At 45.6% G+C, this 24,010-nt stretch overlaps 1 protein-coding gene across 1 annotated transcript in view; it reads right to left on the bottom strand.

The window, feature by feature from the left end:
• Positions 1–5,610: 5,610 nt before the first annotated feature.
• LOC147124696 (zinc finger protein basonuclin-2-like) overlaps positions 5,611–24,010 on the bottom strand; it is a 246,991-nt gene continuing 228,591 nt past the window's right edge. The window contains exon 4 of the mRNA XM_085984062.1: positions 5,611–8,412. Within this exon, the coding sequence (XP_085840188.1) occupies positions 5,611–7,584 (1,974 nt within the window). The 5' untranslated portion in view covers positions 7,585–8,412. The remainder of the gene's footprint in view (positions 8,413–24,010) is intronic.

Below are 24,010 nucleotides of genomic sequence, written 5' to 3'. Positions count from 1 at the left end.
CCGAGGGTGCACAACTCTCCTGGATTGTCCAGGATTCCCCTGGGATTGAAAGTTTCTCTGCTGGGCACTGCTGCTGCTCGTGACTCGGGAAAAGAACTTCGGTCCTGCATGCTTCAGATTTGTGAACCCACCCCTCCCCCCACCATCATACCTGCCACAGGAGGCTGCATGATGTCTCAGCCATTCCCTGCCTCTCAGAATTGGCCTGGGATTTCCTCATAGCTGGTCCTGCCCCCTGACCTCGTGATATCGCACCTCCAGCAAAGTTACACTATGGAATGGAACTATCCACGAGGAAATTCCCTGCCTGAAAAATACAACTCTCTCCTCTGTCTATTAACCAGTCCAGCCTGTAACATTCGGGATCGATGTGCGAATTGACAAGAGCGGGATGAGGAGAGAAAACAGGGGAGACCTGGTTTCCTGCAAGGGATAGATCGACGCCACAGGCCGCAGCCCCTGGGTGGAATGATCTGGCCGATGGGTGAGGGGTAATTCCTGTCGACCAGCACTGTCCGCTGTGGTATAAAGTGTTTTATTACTTCGGGGCTTCTGCCTGAGCCTCACCTCCCTGAAGCTGGGTTTCTGCGGTGGGGTGCGGGAGTCAGTGAATTGAACGAGGTTTTGTCTTGATTTTAATTACTATTTTTTGTGACTTGCGGTGTATTGTAAAAAGATCATAAAATTGAATAAAAACTTCAGTTAGAAGTTACGTGTATCGATGATGCTTTTGCTGAATCAGTGGAACTTACCTGGTGTTTCTCACTGCAGTCGATACTGTCACGATTGAATGCCACATGATCAAACGTCACCTGATCAAACCTCCAGGAAGACGTCAACCAGAATTGGCAGCCCTGCGACCTCTACCAGTGGGATCAGAGGGAAGTAACGCCATCTGCTTAGTGCTGGTGCCTGCCTGCCCGAGGGTAGCACAAACTGCAGCTCCTGACCAAACAGCACTGTGGGAGCACCTTCACCACACGGACTGCCGCGGTTCAAGAAGAAGGTCCACCCCCACCTTCTCAAGGGGCAACTGGGGATGAGCAATAAATGCTGGCCTTGCCAGCGACACCCACATCCCGAGAATGAATTTTTAAAAAATCCTCAATGTGCATATGTTAGTGACTATCGCATTAAGATTTTAAAGTTCCAAAATGGCTTCTTGATTAAAGTCACACCCAAACAATAACCATTGTATATACCACAATGAATTTTTTGTACTGACAAAATAAGCAAATTAAGATTCTGGGCCCTGGTAAATTTCATGCTCACAGCTCAGGTCTGTGTGACTGAGATAGTTGTTTTTAGAGGGAGTTGAGGTGCAGGACCTTCAATGTAAGTCACCTCTGCTTCTCAACAGCCACCGGGCCCTTTAAGCCAGTAGCTTTGAGCAGCAAGTCTCCAGAGGTTCAAGGCCAAACTCACAAACGGAGACTCGGTTTGCCTGAACTCCTTTGTACAGAATCCGCTGTCAGCAATGTGACCCCTCTCAGCTTTAGGGTGTGCCTGAGAGTTCTGCGGGAGGTACACAAAGTCCAGTCACTATCAACTGGCACCCATCCACATTAACACTGTCCCTGGCTTCTTTCTGCTGATTTCTCTCTCTCTCTTTCCCCTTCAGTTTTACTGCCACTAACCTTTCTCTTCTCCCATATTCCCATACTCCCATACAAAAGCAAAATTCAAATAAGAACGTATATACCCCACCCCCCACCAAATTCCTCCTTTCTTCTCCTGAAGGCATTAGTTACACTGGGGTATGGTTGCATGGGCACCAGACCTCTCTGGTAGCTTAAACCCAGTGATGATTCATGCATGGGCCTCAATAGTCAACATTGGCAAGTGGCATTATCACCGAGCCTGCTCCAGTTTCATCCAAACTCCTGCATGGAAAACATTGAGTAGAATGGGCCTTTATTCTCTGGAGTTTAGAAGAATGAGAGATGATCTCATTGAAATGTATAAAATTCTTAGAGGGCTTGACAGGGTAGATGCTGAGAGGCTGTTTTCCCTGGCTGGAGTGTCTAGAACTAGGGGTCATGGTCTCAGGATAAGGGGTCAGCCATTTCGGACTGAGATGAAGAGATATTTCTTCACTCATTCATTGAGTATATTCAAGGCTGAGCGCGATAGATTTTTGAGCACTCAGGGAATCAAGGGATTTGGGGATTGGGCAGGAAAGTGGAGTTAATGAAGTTCAGCCATGGTCCAATTGAATGGCGGAGCAGGCTCGATGGGTTGTACGGCCTACTCCTGCTCCTATTTCTTATGTACAATGATCTGGAATAATAACTCTTACCTGATTTTCCCCTCCTTGACCTTGGGGCATTTAAGAGAACTCTAATGCCCCTTCTGCCAAACCGCGACTCCAGCAAGCACCAAAGCTCGTCTGTATGGATCAGCAAACGCACCTGATAAACTTGCCAAGGCATAAGGGGAGTTCAACAAAACAGGGACAACATATATAACAGGTGAGGGGAGGCATTCCTTCACCATATATTTCACCCCCGACACTTTATGAGAGACAGCAGACAAGCCATCAATCTTCATGACCTATCACCTCCTGTGTTCGCTGGCCTACACTGGCTCCCGGTCCAGTAACGCCTCAATTTAAACATTCTCATCCTTGTTTTCAAATCCCTTCATAGCCTCGTCCCTCCCTAGCTACGTAACCTCCGCCAGCACTACAACCCTCCAAGATCTCGGCGTTTCTGGCTTCATGTGTATCCCTGATTTTCATTGCTGCTGCCTAGACCCCAGGCTCTGGAATTCCCTCCCTAAACCTCTCCGCCTCTCTCTCCTTCTTTAAGGCGCTCCTCAAAACCTACCTCTTTGACTAAGCTTTTGGTCACCTGCCCTAATGGGCCAGTAATTCCGGTCCCAACGCGTGAGTACGGACGGTGTACTCACGCGTGGGCCCGTTGGAAGTGCTGGATTTCAGCATGCACAGCGCATGCGCGGGAAACCGACATTTCCTCCAAGGGGTTCAGAGGTCCAAGCGCACGCGTTGAACTTCCTTCTTTTTGACAGGTTTGCCCGTGTGCAAGGGCCTGAACTCTTTACACATATCAAAAGGAGGCGTAAGGAGTGGATTCTTGAAGGTAAGTGGTCTCTTATTTAAAATTATTACATTTTTTCCACAGCTTCATTGTTTTTAAGGACTTTACAGTAAGGTAAGTTTATTTTTAGACCCAATTTCGTAAAAAATTATTTTTTTCAAAAATTTTATTAATTGTTTAAAATAGTTTTTTGAAGTTATTTATAGTTTATTTAATTATTGGGATTTTTTAAAAATTTTATTTAAAGTTAAACTAGTCTTTTGGGCGCCCGTACTTTTCATGAGTTTGACAGTCTTCACTATCAAACTCATGAATGAAGTTTCCCCTCCCCTGATTGGCTGCAGAGTGCTCACCTGATCCCAGCCGGCACATCGCACTAACTACGCCGCTGGATCAGGCAAGCACATCGCGCCGACATCTGAACCGGGCCAGTGACAGGAATTCCAAGCAGGCCCGGGCCTCAGATGTTGGCGCGCCGGGTGAGTGCACATCGGGGGCTTGCACGCGCGGCAAGCACCCGATCCTAATTTCTGGCCCATTATCTCCTCCTGTGGCTCGGTGTCAAATTTCTTTTGCTAATGATCCTGTTAAGTGCCTTGGACCGTTTTACTGCATTAAAGGTGCTATACAAATGCAAGTCGTTGCTGTTGTTGTCAATGCCACCTGAAGCCAGTCACTAAGATGCCCTGAGAGTTCCCAGGAGATTTGCTGTCACTAATTTCCTCTCTCCTCCCTGTGGAAAGGTGCTTGGCATTTTCCAGACACTTCCTCGCTCTCACTTGGCTGAGATCAGTAACTTAACTTATGCCCCACCACTCTGTGTGTCACTCGAGTTCCCCACTGTGCTTCCCCCTTTCAATTCATTCTGTATGCTAAGGGTACGGTAGTTTAGTGGTTATGTTACTGGACTAGTAATCCAAAAGCTGGACTAAAAATCCAGAGAATATATGAGTTTAAATCACCCCATGGCAGTTTGAGAATTTGAATTCAGTTTATCTGGGCACCGTATCTCAGGAAGAAAATATTGGTCTTGGAGGGGATGGAGCGCAGATTCACCAGAATTACCAGAACTAACCGGGTTAAATTAGAAGGACAAGTTGCATAGACTAGGCTTTTATTCCCTCGAATATAGAAGAATAAGGGGTAATCTAATTGAGGTGTTTAAGATGATTAAAGGAGTTGAGAGGGTAGATAGAGAGAAACTATTTCCTCTGGTGGGGAGTCCAGGACAAGGGGGCAGAACCTTAAAATTAGAGCTAGGCCGTTCAGGGGTGATGTCAGGAAGCACTTCTTCACACAAAGGGTAGCGGCAATCTGGAACTCTCTCCCCCAAAAAACTGTTGAGGCTGGGGGTCAATTGACAATTTCAAAACTGAGATTAATAGATTTTAGTTGGTTAAGGGATATGGAACCAAGGCAGGTAAATGGAGTCAAGATACAGATCAGCCATGATCTAATTGAATACGGTGAACAGGCTCGAGGAGCTAAATGGCCTTCGGTTCCTATGCTAGTACTGGACAGGCAATTGGTGGCAGGTAAGTTTTGAAACCATCGAGTGGGAAATAGATCTGTCAGTGCAAAGCTGAAAGCAGCATAACTACATGCAATAATATTGTTTTAGGAAAAATCGTCCAGCGACATAAACTGTGCAGCACCACTGAAGAAAGAGGCACCGACTGCAAATGTCAAGTGCCGGATTTCCCCGTCACATCTTACCACAGACATACCATGAGATGCCCAGAGAATACTTCCTGATATGCCTGTTGTTTATGAACATATCTTTCTTTTATTCTTGAGGTTTTATACCACTTTGCAATTAATTTTCTTCTCATTAGATCTTCCAGTGACGCACGTTATTATCCCACCAAGAGGATAAACAAGTGACCGGTTTCTGGTCCTCTATCACTTGTCCTCTTCACACTCACTGCTGGGGGACATACAGAAGTGCTGTGGCTAACTCGCACCATCATCCCTTTGTCATTGAGTCACTCCTGCCCTTTCGTTCTTTCCTGCCCCCTTTTTCCTGGCTCTGTACTTGCTTATAAACTGTTAAATCTCAAACTTCTTCCAGTTCTGATGAAAGGCCATTGATCTGAAACATTTCTCTCTCCACAGATGTTGCCTGACCTGTTGAGTGTTTTCCAGCATGTTCTGCTATTATTTCGGATTTCCAGTATTTTGCTATTGCTGTTGTGCGGTGGATTAGCTTACCCTCCCTCTGATAAAATGCCTCATCTCCCCTCGCTGTTTTCTCAGCACATGGGTGAAATTCGGAACCTGTAGGCATCGTGTGCCCTACCATTTCATGGGGAAGTACATCAAAGACTCGCACCACAGGCCTGCATCACATGCAATGCTTCCAAATTACTTTAACTTCTGAGAAAGCCCGCATCCATAAAACAGTGTCCTTTTCACAGCGTCTTTTTAAAACATTATACTTAACTGTACTGTTTATTTTTTTTTAAATTAAATTAAAAAATAAACATCAAAACTAAACACAAAAATTTTTTTTTGGAAGAAATCACTTAATTTTTAAGTAATTGACATTCAGCTAAAGCGAAGGTACGAAATTAAATACATTCAAAAATAAATTAGACGATTGACAATACCTGTCTCTGCTCCTGCGGGATGGGAACGCTGCATTGCAACCTTCTACTGTGCAAACATGCATCTCCTTCAGGTGAACATTCTTGTAGTGTAACTTCACGCTGTACGAACTTTTAAAGCTCTTTTTGCAGACGTAACAGATCTTAGGATCAGGGCTGGAGCACAGTTCACTCTCTGGTGAGTATTTCTGGGGGCTGCTGTATCCCATTGAAGGAGAGAAGCCCTCTTGTAGGGCAGCCATGCTCCCTCCTCCACCGTTGTACAACCCGTACTGGCTGATACTGTAAAACGCGTCATAGGTTGGGTCAGTGAACTCTTCCTTTATTTTAATGGTCTGTGGATGAGGGGGAACACAGTCATTGTCTTCATGCTTGCTGCTTGACATTTCTTCCTTGTCAAATACCTCTCGGTGCATCTGCTCATCATTTTCTGTGGCGTCGTCGCACATTTTAGGCTCGGAGCCTTCAGACTCGTCCTCAAAATCTTGGTCATGCTCTTGATCCTCAGAAGTAATGCTACCCATTTGTTTATCTTCAAACCCACCAAGGCTTCGCTCTTCATCTGCTTTCCTGCTACTGTGCATGTGAATGGTGGGACTCATCTCTTCGTGACAATTGCCATTATTCATTTCCTCGTCATGGATGCCATCATTGACGTGATTTTCGTTGACCTGATCATCTTCATCAAACTCACCGGCCGTGTCAATCACTTCCTTTTCAATCTTGACGGGCATGCTTGATTTGCGAGATTTTTTCTTGGGGGCGAGGTCAGCTGTAAGTTCCTGAACTGTGGATGAATGTTGCTCAGGGACGCAAGATTGCTCGAGGGTGGGCACCACCGGCATAATGGGACTGGTAGGGAGTGATGTTGCAGGGCTCACCATTTCACCTGATGTCAGCAAGCTCCTGTAAAATGGAGGGACGGGTTGCACTGTCTTTAGTGAAGGGAATACTAGTGGGTTCTGAAGAACTGGATCTACTGAAGAGGAGTTGAAGCCCAGGGTTGGTCGCCCAGGAGACGTTAGACTTAAACTTGATTTGATGCTGGATATGACTGGTGTGGCGGCTCCAGATGTGGCTCGGATTAGGTCTTTGTCTCTGTTGTTCCTCAGCATTGGCATGTGCAGACGTGGATTGGGATTGGCACTGTGACGATTGCGGCTCCGCAGGGAACTGAAAACCATATTGCAGCCGTCAATCGTGCACCTGTGCTTAATCTTCAGGTGCACAGCATTGTAGTGGATTTTGAGGGTACCTTTGTCATAAAAAGTCTTACCACAGGCATTGCAGACCACTCGGCCCTTTCTCGGGGACAGTCCAATTCTTCTCATCCTCTGAATCTTTGCACTCAGAAGACTACTTTTGGAGTAGTCGGACTTGACAGGGTCATTTGCTGGAGCTGGAGTGCGAGTCGGGGACGAACTGTTCTGCTCGGTTTTGGGCTCAATGTTGATAATGCTACTGAGGGCGTTCCGGCTGCTTGCTTGGTCACTTTGAAAAGGTGAAACCGAGACTTCAGACTCGCTGCTCTCCACATGCTCGTTCTGGATGGGAAGGTTGGGTTCCCTCAATCTCAAGCTCGGCTGTTCAAGCATGCCGCCATTGGGAGGGAGGCCGAGTAACGGAGCAGAGACGGGGTTTATGTATTGGAATGGAAGTAGGAATGCCAGGCTATTGGGGATGTTTTCAAAATGGTGGATACTGGAAGGGTTGCTGTTTTCTAGATGAGCCAGGAGGCTAGGGCTTCGCGTACGATTGTTGCCTTCTATAAAAGTCCTGATATCGGAATCTGCTTTCGAAGTCGGCACGGCCACAGCCTGCCCTTCTTTTTCTTGGATGGCCATCAGCTCCACAATGGATTTGGTTTCCCCGAACCTCAGGAACTGCTGGAGGGTAATGATCTCCTCTTCCCGGGACATGATAGCCCAGCGGTCCAGCACCTTGCCTGCAGCATCCTTCAGGCCATATCGAAGAAACAACAAAGACAAACACAAAAAAACTTATTGATTCCGCATAATTACAGCAGTCTTATTGAGAAGGCGCTACAACTGTCCTACTGATGAAACAGAGGCCCAGGAGCAACATGCAAAGATTGTTAATACCATTCGACCCACAGAGCAAACTTTTCTGCAAATGTGGTAATTAGGTTCGGTATTAGTAAAACAGACAGAGTTTAATAATGTCAAAGCAAACACAGTGAAAACCACTGGGACTCTATGAAATGAACCACCTAAGATTCTGCTATTACAAAGACAATGATCTCTTTTATGCAGATGTTCAGTATATATTGCTTATTAATATGGGAACACTTGCTGTGCAGACCCAGACTAAATCAAGGAGCTTCACTATAATCCTTACAGATATGATGACATTGGAGGGAGAAACAATTCGGAGGAACAATTTTTTTTCTTTTCCTGTACGCAAGAATGAGGAGCAAAAATTGATAACACAGCGTAATAAAAACATAAATTTATTTAACAAAATTTGTCATGTTAAATGTTCCTAGTAATAGAATAAACACAAGTAACAAAGACTCCAGATATCTCCTTCCAGTGAAACTCAGCATGGAAGCGTTCTTGATTGTCCCAAGATAGGTGCCACATTCTGCAATACACCGTGTGATTAGAGTCTGTTTTCATAAGCTGTTATGACTAATGTAGGACACAAATAACTGTGGATCAGTCTTGCTGCAGTAGCTCACCAGATAGAAAGAGAGCTCTGAACTTAAACTGCCTGGAACCGTCCTTCTAAATTAAAAGCAAATATTAAAAATCAGACAGCTCCAATGTGCAGTTACATTCCTTTTTATCATCACATTTATCCAAAAGAAAAAAAGGGAGAATGTTCTGAGCCAATGATCACTACAGTCTTTGCTGTTAAATATACATTAAAAAGCATTTCGCAGCTTTCATATTACAGTAGTGTGTCGGACTGCTTTGTGCCTTGAGGTAGCACCAGATACTTGGTGTTACACATTATTCTTATTCTGGACAAATGTCGTAACATATTCATGATATTGGTGTAGCATCTCAAAATAACCTTTTTTATTAAACATTAAATAGTAACGAGGAAAAGGCAAAAAAAAAAGTCAGTTCAGTGAGAATGTACAATCTACGAGTGGATCATTATTTCTAAATCTGGGTTTGAATTTCTTGCTCAATGTGGATTTTCCATGGTTATCTATTTCAATGTTGGTCTGGGATCGGTAGATTTCAGTTTTGATGGTGGAGGGGATAAACTGGGCAAATTCTGATCAATCAGGGTTCAGTACTCACTTGAAAGCTCATCCCTAATAAGGCCCGATCCTCGAGAGTCCCCCACACATTAGACCGATAATAACACGTTTGTACCCACTAATATTTTCCAGGGATATGTGGTGTCTGTCAGGCACTTTATTGATTCACTAACAAGTACATCAATACTTCAGAAGGAAAACAGAATTAGCATCGCTCTCTATTAAGGCCAAAAGATTTTTTTTTAAATGAATAACTGGCAAATTACAATTGCTTCTTCCTGTGCCACACTGCCATGCAGTATCACTTACTCTTTTAATTCAATTTACTCTTCTAACAAGTTGCACTGGGGATGAATAAATAACCAGCATGATGCCAAAACATTTGAGGCAGACCAGTTGGAACTGTCCCGTTTATTCTGTCGGCCTAGTTTGGTTGGAGAACATAACGGCCCAAAAATTCGGGTCTCCACAGGTGAGTACGCACGGGGTACTCATCCGTAGGCCCAATGGAAGTGCCGGTTTCCTGCATGCACTGCGCATGCGCGGGAAACCGGCACTTCCGTTCCCCTGAACGAAGGGGTTCAGAGTTCGAACGCGTGCGCAGGAGAGGCTGCGCGTGCGCATCGAACTTACGTTTTTTTTGCAGGTTTTCCCGAGAGGGTAAGTCTCCAGAAGTTACACATTTAAAAAGCAGGTGTAAGGCCTGCTTTTTACAAGGTAAGTGGTGAATTAATTAAAATTAAAACATTTTTTCCACAGGTTTATTATTTTTAAATACTTTAAAGCAAGGTAAGTTTATTTTTAGCCCCGTTAGAAAATAAAATTATTTTTTTCAAAAATTTAAATTATTGTTTAAAATAGTTATTTCATGTAATTTAGTTTATTTAAAAAATGTGATTTAAAAAAAATGTATTTGAAGATTTAGTGATGTTTTGAGGCCCGTAGTATTTATAAGTTTTGACAGCTCTTCCTGTCAAACTTATGAATGGAGCATTCCCTGCTCCGATTGGCTCCCCATGGCCCACGTGATCCCAGGGGACGCATCGAACTAACCGGCCCCTGGGATACGCAAGCACTGCGCGCCGGCAGTTGGAGCAGGCCCAGGATCGGAATTCCACGGGGCCCCACAGCTCAATGGCCGGCGCGCTAGGTAAGTGCAGGTCGGGGGCTTGCACCCGCGGGAAGCCCCCGACCCGAATTTCTGGGCCAATATTTGCGGAATGTGAAAGGCTTGTCCAAAACAGTGCAACTACTTTAGGTACATAGGAACAGAAGGAGGCCATTCAGCCCCTCGAGCCTGTTCCGCCATTCAATTAGATCGCGGCTGATCTGTATCCATCTACCCGCCTTAGTACCATAACCCTTAACCTGACAAAAATCCACATAGTTCAAGCATTCTATGATTCTATAATGGGTTTAGGCAGTGTCATTTTACACTGGAAAGGAGGCAAAAGATGTGAAGAAATGAGCAAGAACTATTGCTAGTTGCTCAAAGTAGAAAAAGAGATTCAATCAAATATAACTTTACAGTAAAAACAATTCAGACGTTTTTTGTTTGCCTTTTTCCTCCCTTGATCTGAATGCTGCATTTCATGGACTGCACGAACCAGATCAGTGGACAGAGCAGCATTCAGCGGGTATTTAATGTCGGCTCCAGATCGGCTGAGACAATCAGGGCCTCCAGCTCACCTGTAAACTTGAGTCTCTGCACTCGGGTTGCCAACCCTCCAGGATTGCCCTGGAGTCTCCGGAAATTAAAGACGAACCCGGGAGAAAAAAATCAGAGAGGCTTTAAAAAAAATTGTGTTTAAAAAAAAAAAAATGCTTTGAACACTTTTGTTTATTAGTTGTAAAAATATTGGCCATGGGGAAAGAAGACTATTTAACTGACAGCCAAGAATCATCAAATCGGCTAAGGAAGAGACTGCCCGCTTTCTGATTGGCCGTGGGAAGGCGGGGTGTCGAGACAGTGGACATGTCGTGCGACCAATGGCAGGAGTGTGGGGGGGGGGCGGGCGGTAGGAGGTCATGTGATGACGCCTCCAGGAATATGTCCAACCAGTGTTGGCAACCCTACTCTGCACGGGTGCAGCACAAAACTGTAATTTTGCTCTGCTCTAATCAAGCGGGAGTTTTTATAAAACTCTATTATGGTGATAAGGAAGAAAGGAAACAAGTGCTTTGCTTTTTGAAAGTATTTCCTCCTACGCAACAGCAGGCAAAGTTAGCATCTGCAAGAGAAATGCAGGTCAACGCTTTAGGTGGGACCTCTTGTCAGTTCTGCTGGAATGTGCCACCCAAAACGTTAACGCACTTTTCTTTTACAAGTGTTGACCAACTTGCTGTGGATTTCCAGCAATTTCTATTTCTTTTATTCCAGGTTTCCCTTGTTTGCATCTCTTCCTCCTACAGTTCTGTTCTCTTTTCATTTCATTTGGATTTCAAAGCAGTGAGTAGTAATATAGAGGGAACACCTGATAAAATGAGCTAGCAGCAGACAGTGACCAACTTTGCTCATTGTGAGGAGTATGTGATTACATTTACAACAGTACTTGAGAATGTAACCGCTGCCTCCGTCTTGGCTTGTTTGAACCAGCCAGATTCGGGGCGCCTATGTCCTTCGTCATAGTTTATTGGCCACTCTCATCAGTTCAAGCAGACTTCTTTATGCACCAGGTACATACCGGCCATCTCTTTAGCTTCTACATCATTCCAGCTGCCCCAATGACAAGTCATTATCCAGTTAGAACTTCATAGAATCTTACAGCACAGCAGGAGGCCATTCGGCCCGCCGTGCCTGTGCCGGCTCTTTGAAAGAGCTATCCAATTTAGACCCACACCCCAGCTTTTTCCCCATAACGCTGCAAATGAGTCCTTTTCAAGCATTTATCCAATTGTGTTTTGAAAGTTCCTATGGAATTTGATTCCACCACCCTTTCAGGTAGTGCGCTCCAGATCTTAACAACCCTCTGTGTGCAGAAATTTCTCCTCATTCCCCCTCTAGTGCTTTTGCCAATTATTTTAAAGCTATGACCTCTGGTTACTGGCCCAGAAGAAACAGTTTCTCCCTAGTTGTTCTATCAAAACCCCCCTCATAATTTTGACTATCTCTATTAGGTCTCCCTTTAACCTTCTCTGCTCTCAGGAGAACAGCTTCCAATATCGTAATGGTCACATTTTTACCAGGAACATGCTATGAATTATTGATGGTAGGAATTCAATTGGGGGGGGGGGTTAAAGTTAGATTTGATTATTTTAAGCATTTCCCTCCCTTCTATATTCACACGGCATTTACAAACTGCCCTGAAGGATGCTCTTTTAGCCACGATGCATCAATCTGAAGTCTGGTTTGACACAAAACTGCAGCGCAAGATCACAGGCATGCAGCAGCTTGTTGTGATTATCCATGAGTCCATGTGTTGATCTGAAGCTGGTACAAACTGACACTAGAAAAAAGCTTACATAAATCTATGAAAGATGGTGCTCCTCCAAGGACTGGTGTCCACACCATCCAACAATACTCGGGCGACTAGAAGCAAAAACTGTTTTCAATTTCTACACATTGTTCTCAAAAAATCATCTTGAAGTAATTTCCTGCTGGTATTTCCAAGCTTGTTGAGTGTACTGACCCAATCCTATTCAACACTAACAGACAAATAAATAAACAGAGCGGTGGATAGATAGCAGTAAATAGATTGATGTGTGTGTGTGTTACAATCATAGCCTGCAGTGCATTCATTTTGCAGAGTAAACGTTAATGGTTCCAATTCTTCAGGTTAGGGGTCAAATTTTGGTTAAGTTATAGACCTGAGATGTTTTTCCAGTGTCTTACAGTTTGGGCGTGGGTCACAAATATACACATCCAGATATACAGAGCTATCTGCCTTCTTAATGTGTAAGTTAATTGCAGGGAGAAGACTGGGATTTGCTACCACAGGAAGTGGCTGAGGCGAATAGCATAGATGCCTTTATGGGGAAGCTAGATAAGTAACTAAGGGAGAAAGGAATAGGAGGATATGCTGATAGGGTAAGATGAAGTAGGGTGGGAGGAGGCTCGTGTGGAGCATAAACACCGGCACAGACCAGTTGGGCCGAATGGCCTGTTTCTGTGCAGCACATTCTATGTAATTCTATGATTTCTGTCTTGTAGCTGTTCTAAGCATTCTTAGGATTAAGCATGGTGTAAATGGGCTACAATTTAAGGTACCCGGAGCATTGTTCCTACAGTACAGTATGTACTTAAAGTTAAGAGAATTGTCTTGGCTTTCAGTACAATTCTGAAAGGGAAGAATGGGATTTAGTGGAGAGAGTGTGAACTGTGGTTAGGAATTCATTGCCTGGTAGGCATTGCTTCCTGGGACAAAATACTTCTGGGGAAGTAGCTGGAGAATTATTTGGAAAGACAATGGAATTTTCTCTTCTCCAGCTTGTAACAATTCCCCCAGGTCACTCTTTGCTACAATGAATGCTTTGATTTTCCCATTCATGTTTCCACTTGATGCCACATTTACTCCTTCAGCTGGGAAGCTGAACAGTCTGGAATGAAGACCTGCCTATAGACGGCAACAATGTCACCAGTCAGCGACCAACATGAAGTGTGTGTAGTGTATGTAACCTGTACCACCTTAAGAGACTACCTTAAGGTGATGGACTACTTTCTGATGGCTCCTGTATATTGTAGTACCGGTGGTGACCACACCGGTATATAAACCCTGTGGAGCAAAGTGTATTTCAGTTCAGCCCTGACCCTCAGTTACTAAAGACCTGTTTAAGTATTCTGTTGTCTGTGTCCAGTTATTCAGCATAACTACATTTGAAAGCACAGACTCAACAGTGGCGACGAGTCTGATCATACCTAGCGGCAGTTTTGCATCCAAGGAAGCTTCGTCCTCAGAACGGGCGTCGAAAAGGGGCATCCGCCCTCAACATCCTGCTGAGCACTGCATCGCACGGGAGGCCATCGGGAACCCGGGTTGGTTTGCTGGCCACGATGTTAAGTCTGTGTGTTCTAATTATTGTTAATAAGAATCACTGCACACAGACCACAAGAATAAATTCAACAGGTCTTTACTAGTCGAAGGTCAGGCTGAACTGCCCAATAAATCATTACACAGCACTTATATACCGGTGTGGTCACCACCGGTATTACAGTATACAGCAGCCAAGATAAAGTAGTGCATCTCTTAAAATAGTTCTCTTAAAGGTGGAACGGTTACATACACCACACACGAAGTCCACCATCAGCAACAGGCAGTGATCATCCCTTCTACGACAGCGGCGGGTAAGCCCGATCGAGCGGCACGGAGGGGAAGTCGGCCGAGTTGTCAGTGGGAGAAGGGGAGGGAAAACGAAGAAAAGGGCGGAGAACACGACCGCAGCCGGTGTCAGGGGCCGGACTGCAATCGGGGCAGAGACGCGCAGCAGCCAGAAAAGCGTTGATGTCCACGAGGACCGCGGGAGCGGCGGGGAACAAGAGCAGCAGCGTCGGGGGAAATAAAGGACCGCTGGGAGGCGAGAACGGCAACAGCGCGGTAATCGCCATTTTAGTCGGCGGGGGAAGAAGACAAGCGCGGGAAAAGCCGCCAAGCGCGGGAAGCCACCATTTTGAAAAATAAAATAAAATAAAGGAAACTCAACAAGGATGCCAAAAACGGGTAACATCACTGCTTTTGATAGCAATGTAGAAGATTGGGCCACTTATGTGGAACGCGTTGAAGTTTACTGTACAGCGAATGAGGTACCGGTGGATAAGAAAGCACTAACCCTATTAAACTCGATGGGTGCGAAGACGTACAGGTTATTAAGGCACCTTGTAACACCAGATAAACTGGTAGGAAAGAGTTTCGTGGATATTGTTACTATCCTGCAAGAGCATTTAAACCCCACGCCGCTGCTGATAGCGGAACGATTTAAATTTTACAAAAGAATTCAGCTTAAAGAGGAAAGCAACGCTGAATTCTTAATCGAACTGCGCAAGTTATCAAAGTACTGTCAGTTCGGTACAGGACTAGCAGACGCTCTGAGAGATAAGTTTGTGTGTGGGCTACTAAAGGAAGGAACCCAGAAGCGACTGCTAGAGGAAAAGGATCTTACGCTGGACAAAGCTTTCAGCATTGCAGCATCGCACGAGGCAGCAGCACAAGGCCATCGGAATTCAGCACCAATGAAATGGCATTGGGCGCAGTAAAGTGCTATCATTGCAGAAGGACAACGCATGACCAGAACCAGTGCTGGTTCAAAGATAAAGAATGCAGGCAATGTGGCAAACTTGGTCACATAGCGAGAGTATGCCGGTCAGGAAAGAAGACCAGCAACAAAAAGTCGCCGCAGGAGAAGTACAAAAAAGTACACAAGGTGACAGAGAACAGTTCGGATGAACAGAAGACGGATTCAAACTCCAACAGTAAGGAACTGGGTTGTCTAAAAATACATAATGTGGGTAACACAGCAGACCACCAAACTATCTGGGTCATGCTTCGGATAGCAGGAGTCCAAGTGAAGATGGAATTGGACACTGGATCGGCATTGACGGTCATGAATAAGCAAGATTACAAAAGGTTATTCTCACACATTCCCCTGAGGGATACGGAGATTGTATTGAAAACATACACGGGGCAAAGAGTATACCCCATCAGAAAGATAAAGGTAAAGGTGGTCTACAATGGTAAAGAAAGTCAGGGAATGGACTTGTATGTGTTACCTGAGGGAGGTCCGCCACTACTGGGACGGGAATGGATCTGGAGAATAAATGTGGACTGGCATTCCTTACAAGCACTAACTGTAGATTCCTGTAAAGAGGACGACGTCAAACCTAAACGACTGTCCAAAATATTGGACGATGCTAAGGAGGTGTTCCAACAGGGACTGGGAACACTGAAAGGAATTACGGCAAACATCAAGGTTGAAGAACATGCAAACCCAAAATTTTTCAAAGCCGGACCGGTACCTTATGCGATACGACCTGCTGTAGACGCAGAGCTGGAAGGGCTAGAACGTTCGGGAGTACTGTCAAAGGTGGACTGGTGCGAATGGGCCACGCCCATTGTTCCCGTCATGAAGCGTTCGTTGAGCAACAAGCCGGGGGAACCTGGGAAGGTTTGCATCTGTGGCGATTTCAAGATCACTGTTAATCCGGTTCTTCACACGGTGCAATATACGCTTCCGCGGATTGAGGATATCTTCGCTTCGCTGTCTGGCGGGAAACACTTCACCAAGATAGACCTGGCGCAGGCGTACCTACAGATGGAAGTTGATGAAGCGTCACGCCAGTATCTCACGATCAACACACATAAGGGCTTATATCGGTATAATAGACTGGTTTTTGGAGTGGCATCGGCTCCAGCGATTTGGCAAAGGGCCATGGAGCAGGTATTACAGGGAATTCCAGGCACACAATGCTACCTGGACGACATTCTGATTACAGGAGATGATGATAAGGAACACCTCGCGAATTTGGAGCAGGTGCTCACCAGATTGAAAGAATATGGACTCAGAGTTAATCGCCAGAAATGTGAGTTCTTTCAGAAGCGAATCTCGTACTGCAGCCACGTCATTGACCAGGAGGGGCTTCATAAGTCACCTGACAAGATCGAAGCTGTTGTGAAAGCTCCCGCTCCGGAAAATGTATCCCAGTTGGGGTCGTTCCTTGGGTTGATTAACTATTACCACAAGTTTCTTCCAAATTTATCCACGGTGTTACACCCGCTGAACACTCTTTTGCAAATGGGAGTACCATGGAAGTGGAGCGAGGACTGTAAGCGGGCTTTTCAAAAAAGCAAGGCACTGATCACCTCTAAGGAAGTGTTGGCTCACTTTAACCCAACGCTGCCTATTCGTTTAGCTTGTGATGCTTCTCCATATGGTATCGGGGCAGTGCTCTCACATAAGTTGCCAAATGGCTTGGAAAGGCCAGTCGCGTTCGCATCCAGATCATTGACCTCCGCAGAGCGCAACTATGCTCAGATAGATAGGGAGGCTCTCAGCCTCGTGTGGGGAGTTAAGAAATTTAACCATTACCTGCAAGGCCAAAAGTTTACGCTGCTGACAGATCACCAGCCGTTGGTTTCCATTTTTAACCCTAAGAAGGGTGTTCCGGTTATGACGGCGCAGAGGCTTCAGAGGTGGTCCCTTTTCCAAGGGGCACATCAATATGATATCGAATTCAAAGGTACAAAGCAACATGATAATGCTGATGGGCTGTCGCGCCTGCCACTACCTACAGCGGAAGAGGCACCGGCAGTTGACCCTGTCGAGATATTTCACTCGACCATCATCGAATGCTTACCAGTCGCCAATGCGAGTATTGAGAGAGAGACCCGAAACGACCCGACACTGTCTCGGGTCTATGATTTGACAGTGAAGGGATGGCCAGCACATGGCGAACCACTGTTACCTGCATTCTCAGCCAGACGAGAACAGCTGTCCGTCTGTCAAGGAACATTGATGTATGGAACAAGGGTGATTATTCCTCCTAAATTAAGGGAGAGTGTTCTGAAGGAACTGCATGAAGGTCATCTGGGGGGAGTCAAGATGAAAGGCCTTGCTAGGGCTTATGTGTGGTGGCCAGGTATCGACAAACAAATAGAGGATCTGACTAAAAGCTGCTCAGGGTGCCAAAAAGTTCAAAACGCACCTCCAATTGCACCGCTGCATCCGTGGGAATGGCCTTCAACCCCATGGCAACGTGTGCATATCGACTTTGCAGGTCCATTCATGGATTCCATGTTTTTGATAGCGGTAGACGCACATTCTAAATGGCCAGAAGTGATTAAGATGTCGACCACTACCTCTGAAAAGACGATCGCAGTTCTAAGAACCATATTTGCAAGGAATGGGTTGCCGGAACAAATATGTTCAGACAACGGACCACAGTTCGTGTCAGAAGAATTCCAGAAATTCATGAAAAAGAATGGGGTGAAACACTATACATCTGCCCCATATCATCCGGCTACCAATGGGTTGGCCGAGAGATTTGTACAAACGTTCAAAAAGGCGATAAAGGCCATGAGCGAAGACCATATTCCACTACAACACAAGGTGGACAATTTCCTGATGGCATATCGAAACGCCACGCATGCAGTGACAAATCAAAGCCCTGCCATAATGTTCTATAACAGGAGGTTGCGGTCCCGGTTGGATTTGTTAAAACCCAATGTGCATAGGGAAGTCGAAAACAAACAATTCCAGCACGTAAATAACAAGGCCACTCGGAGTTTCGAAATAGGACAACCAGTGTTGGCCAGGGACTATAGGAATGATAAATGGCAATCCGGAACAATTCGTGCCCGACAAGGACCCTTGATGTACACGGTAGACGTAGGTGAGAACGTAATACGACGTCATGCTGACCAACTTGTGGAATCGAGAACAAGGGTCGACCCCATGTCTACGGCAGAGACACCAGTTGAAGAAGTTATTGAGCCTGTAGCATCTACCTCAGACTCGAACGTACATGATGATGTTCAATCCATAAGAGATCAAATGGATGAGTCACCCCAGCAATGAGAACCAGAGACCCCTGAAAGGCGTTATCCGGCCCGGATCAGGAGGCCTCCTCAGAGGCTGAATCTTTGAACAGTTTTGTATGAAAGTTGTATATATGTTATCCATGTTATGTTTAAATTGGGGTGTACACTGTTAAGCTAAAAAGGGAGGAATTGTAGTGTATGTAACCTGTACCACCTTAAGAGACTACCTTAAGGTGATGGACTACTTTCTGATGGCTCCTGTATATTGTAGGTGACCACACCGGTATATAAACCCTGTGGAGCAAAGTGTATTTCAGTTCAGCCCTGACCCTCAATTACTAAAGACCTGTTTAAGTATTCTGTTGTCTGTGTCCAGTTATTCAGCATAACTACATTTGAAAGCACAGACTCAACAGTGTGCCTCTGCAAAGCAGGGAACGAGTGGCAGCTCCGAGCAGGAGCACTCTACTGCGGTGAAGAATTTAAACCAACTGCCTGGGCAAGAACTAACCAAAGTCACCAAGGCAAACATACACAAGTGTCAGACCTGACCTGGTGTCACTAAACACATGAAGGGGTTGCAGTAACAACATACTGTAATTCCAGCACCAACCAGTTCCTTCATTATTTTAGAAAGAAAGACTTGTATTAAATCGCTCCTTTCAGGACCTCAGGACGTCCCAACGCGCTTTACAGCCAATGAAGTACTTTTTGAAGTGTAGTCACTGTTGTAATGTAGGAAAAAGTCAATTTGTGCACAGCAAGCTCCCATAAACAGCAACTAAATAAATGATGCAATCATCTTTTTGAGGTGTTGGTTGAAGGATAAATATTGGCCCAGGATACTGGGGGAGCCCCCCTGCCCTTCTTCGAAATAGTGCCATGGCATCTTTGACACCTACCTGAGAGAGCAGATGGAGCCTTGGTTTAAAGTTTCATTGGAATGACGGCACCTCCGACAATGCAGCGCTCCCTCATTACTGCCCCTCCTACAGTGCAGCACTCCCTCATTACTGCCCCTCCATCAGTGCAGCGCTCCCTCATTACTGCCCCTCCTACAGTGCAGCACTCCCTCAGTACTGCTCCTCCGACAGTGCAGCGCTCCCTCATTACTGCCCCTCCATCAGTGCAGCGCTCCCTCATTACTGCCCCTCCTACAGTGCAGCACTCCCTCATTACTGCCCCTCCTACAGTGCAGCGCTCCCTCATTACTGCCCCTCCTACAGTGCAGCGCTCCCTCATTACTGCCCCTCCTACAGTGCAGCGCTCCCTCATTACTGCCCCTCCTACAGTGCAGCTCTCCCTCAGTACTGCCCCTCCTACAGTGCAGCGCTCCCTCATTACTGCCCCTCCTACAGTGCAGCGCTCCCTCATTACTGCCCCTCCTACAGTGCAGCACTCCCTCATTACTGCCCCTCCTACAGTGCAGCGCTCCCTCATTACTGCCCCTCCATCAGTGCAGCGCTCCCTCATTACTGCCCCTCCTACAGTGCAGCGCTCCCTCATTACTGCCCCTCCTACAGTGCAGCACTCCCTCAGTACTGCCCCTCCTACAGTGCAGCACTTCCTCAGTACTGCCCCTCCTACAGTGCAGCGCTCCCTCATTACTGCCCCTCCTACAGTGCAGCACTCCCTCAGTACTGCCCCTCTGACAGTGCAGCACTCCCTCATTACTGCCCCTCCTACAGTGCAGCACTCCCTCATTACTGCCTCTCCATCAGTGCAGCACTCCCTCATTACTGCCCCTCCATCAGTGCAGCACTCCCTCAGTACTGCCCCTCTGACAGTGCAGCGCTCCCTCAGTACTGCCCCTCCTACAGTGCAGCGCTCCCTCATTACTGCCCCTCCTACAGTGCAGCGCTCCTTTAGTACTGCCCCTCCTACAGTGCAGCGCTCCCTCATTACTGCCCCTCCTACAGTGCAGCGCTCCTTCAGTACTGCCCCTCCGACAGTGCAGCACTCCCTCAGTACTGCCTCTCCATCAGTGCAGTGCTCCTTCAGTACTGCCCCTCCGACAGTGCAGCACTCCCTCAGTACTGCCTCTCCATCAGTGCAGCACTCCCTCAGTACTGCCTCTCCATCAGTGCAGCGCTCCCTCAGTACTGCCCTTCAGGCAGTGCAGATTCTGTGCTCAAGTCTCTGGAGTGGGACTTGAACCCACGACCTATCTAACTCAGAGGCGAGAATGCTGCTCAGTGAGCCACGGCTGACATACAATGAGTTACCTGGGTGAAGGGCCGAGGCCCATCCTGTAAGTATTAACAAAGTACATAAAGGTAGGAGCGAGGGTGAGAACATGAGGAAGTAATGATTAATTGATGCCAAGCGCGGGTTTTAAAAGGGCGCGAACTGGAGAAAAGCCTTGGTGACGTGCACTGACAATTATTCGACATAACTTTGTAGATTGCACATAATGGAAGCATTTAGGATAATCAGACTTGCAAACGCAGCCAATCACAGACTGGACATAAACATACAAACCCCAGGCGTGAAGGAGATTCAACCATGTGGCAATGATGTAATTCTGACTATAAAAAGTGCCAGAAATGTGTTGCTAAAGGGCGCTGACCAGCAATGCATGCTTCAGCAAGCTTGAGGATAACCTCACTTTGCAGTGACTGACTTTGAGGCAACATTTATGATTTGCAATGGGCTCTGCATTCTGGGTATGCCGCAAAAACTTAGTGCAAGAATTGGCAGTGCTGATGTAATTTGCACCTACATCCTTTCACTGTCATTAGAGGCACAGCCTCATTAAACACAAGGCCCTGAAATCTGGACAACTTACACCCACTTGTATATTCGTGCTTAATTTGCTTCTCATCTTTGGAGAATAACCAGTCACTTAGAAAACAGAACGGGTATATTTGCTAATGATTACTGGTGCTGTGTCTTTTACATAACAAAGATAATAGCGGATTGTTAGATTGAAAAGCACAGCATGTCATCAAAATGCTGTTTTAAAGGCAGAAACACAGGTCAGAAACACTGACAAGCTTTCCTTTAAAAAAAAAAGTATTATGAATGGAAAGTACAATTAAACTAATTCCTATTTTGGTTTTTCTAAATATCCCATATTGCTCGGAATGATATTTATTGTCCTTGTTCCATTTCCAAATTGCTCCTCTGTTATTTCAAGTCCCCCAATATCTTTTCCGCTTGTAGTAGATTGTGCATGATGGATACAAATTTACTTCAACACCCACTCAGAAATACAGTTTACAAGCAGAGTAACTGTTGGCTTAAAGCTTCATCACCAATTAACAATCCCAATTAACCACTCTAGGCTCTGTTGGCATGATTTAATCTTCAGGAGAATTCACTGTGTGAAATGTGCAAGGCAGTCTGATCTACACTCACGGAAATATACCAGAGTCAAATCCACACACGTTCATGAAGCCAAACATTTTGTGCGTTGTATAGCATGTGTGGTATGGTGAATATCCCTTAAGACTGTTTCCAACATAGCATGGAAATTTAATTGGGGATCAACGTACGGAGGCTTTGTGGCATTGTGAAAACTCTTAAGCCCCATAGTGATGGTGGGAGTCTATTCAATCTTATCAGAAAATTCCTGTCAGCATCTTGATATGTAAATTATTTAAATGAATAATTCTGATGCTTCGTATTGAGTCATGTCGCAGTTGCCCTGTTATACCTCTCGGTGTACAGTGTACTCTGACCGATTGTACATAACAGGCATTCACTCAAGTTCCTGCTCATACTTCAAGGGGCAATTGTTGTTGGAGAAACACATTTGACCAAAGCACGCCCAATCCAAATCTTTCGTTTTTAACCCTACAATAGAACAGAAGCGATTTCAAAGGGTTTAAAATGTGAAATGAGGTGACAAGTCTTTCATAAGTCTGAAACCAGCCAGACTCATCCTTTGATAGTCTATATAAACCAAACTAGTTGAAGAAATTGGGCAAAACTGTTACTTCTTTTATTTTAAAAAGTATGCGGGCAAACACTACAATAATTTTGCCACAGAAATGTGTGATAAAATCAGATGTTTCATTATTTGCATAATTTATTCAACATTTCATTCTCAATGCTTCGTTACATAATTTATTTATTCATATATGGAATTTATTCCACTTCTGAGAAAGATCTTTTAATAAATCGCTGCGTGTCTTTGTCACTTGTGAGTTTTCAGAACTCTTTTGCTTACGGAATAAATATTGGGCTGGTTCACTCACTGAATGATCTCCCAGTGTTGTAGCCCAGAGGGAGAGAGGCTCAGGCAGTGCTTGAACTGATAACCGGACTGTCTTTGTTGAAAATAAATTGTTTGTAATCATCAAGGCTGAAAGGACCAATAGGGTGACAACATAGGGCTATAATGTGTTCAAAGGAATTATTTTGCTGCCATTCATGTCCCTCAAACTGGGGATGATATCAATATAACAATAAAAATCGTGAGCCAGGTAATTTCAGCAATTGGGGAGCTACTATAGGTCACTACACCACGGAGCTAGCGAGAGGGGAAAAAGTAATCAGCCACGGGTTCTAGCTCCTGATCACATTCAGTGACTCATGCTCCAAAGCACCCACGTGGGCATAAGGCAAGGTCAGCATTGAGCCCCTTGCCTCACCTACGCATGGTCCATCTCTGACTCTTCCCTTCCCTTCCCTCCCTTGACGTCTCTATTTCTGGGGATAGGCTGTCCACCACCGTCCACTGCAAGCCCACCCATTCCCTTGGCTGACTTTCTGATGAAAGGTCATTGACCTGAAACGCTAACTCTGTTTCTCGCTCCACAGATGCCCCCTGACCAGCTGAGTGTTTTCCAGCACTCTCTGTCTTTCTGCCAGGATCGAGCTCTGGTATGATTAAGTGTCAGCCTCTGAGTCAGAAGGTTGTGGGTTCACAGTCCCACTCCAGGGACTTGAGCACATAAAGCTAGGCTGACACTACAGTGCAGTGCTGAGGGAGTGCTGCACTGTCAGAGGTGCTGTCTTTTGGATGAGACGCTAAACCGAGGCCCCAACTATTCTCTAAGGTGGACATAAAAGATCCCATGGTACTATTTCGAAGAAGAGCAGAGGAGTTATCCCCAGTGTCCCGGGCCAATATTTATCACTCAATCAACATAACAAAAACAAATTATCTGGTCATTATCACATTGCTGTTTGTGGGAGCTTGCTGTGTGCAAATTAGCTGCTGCGTTTCCCACATTACAACAGTGACTACACTCCAAAAGTACTTCATTGGCTGTAAAGCGTTTTGAGACGTCCGGTGGTCGTGAAAGGCACTGTATAAATGCAAATCTTTCTTTTCTTTTAAGGCTGTAAAGTCACGGTACAAATTTGGGGAAATCATGGATTAATCACGGTTAAAAATGACAAGACTTGTAGGAGTTGCAATAGAAACCACGGACATGATTTGTGGTAACCAAACGAACTCTACTTTGCGACATTCTTTTTGCAGATGTTTGCATGGTGCAAGGTCCTGTGACCCTTGGGACTGGCTTGCATTTGCTGAGTGTGCGTGTCCAGGCTCCAGATGGGAGGGGGGGTGTTTGCATTGGGGCAGAAATTCCTCCCCAAACGCGTGAGTACGGAAGGGGTACTCACGCGTCTGGCCGGAGGAAATGCCGGTTTTCAGCATGCACAGCGCATGCGCTGAAAACCGGCATT

Source organism: Somniosus microcephalus, chromosome 1 (assembly GCF_052327205.1).
Source record: "Somniosus microcephalus isolate GS21.2 chromosome 1, FLI_Smic_1.0, whole genome shotgun sequence".
Taxonomy (NCBI): Eukaryota; Metazoa; Chordata; class Chondrichthyes; order Squaliformes; family Somniosidae; genus Somniosus; species Somniosus microcephalus.
Note: the sequence above shows the minus strand (reverse complement) of the source record. Positions and strands in the feature narration are given on the sequence as shown.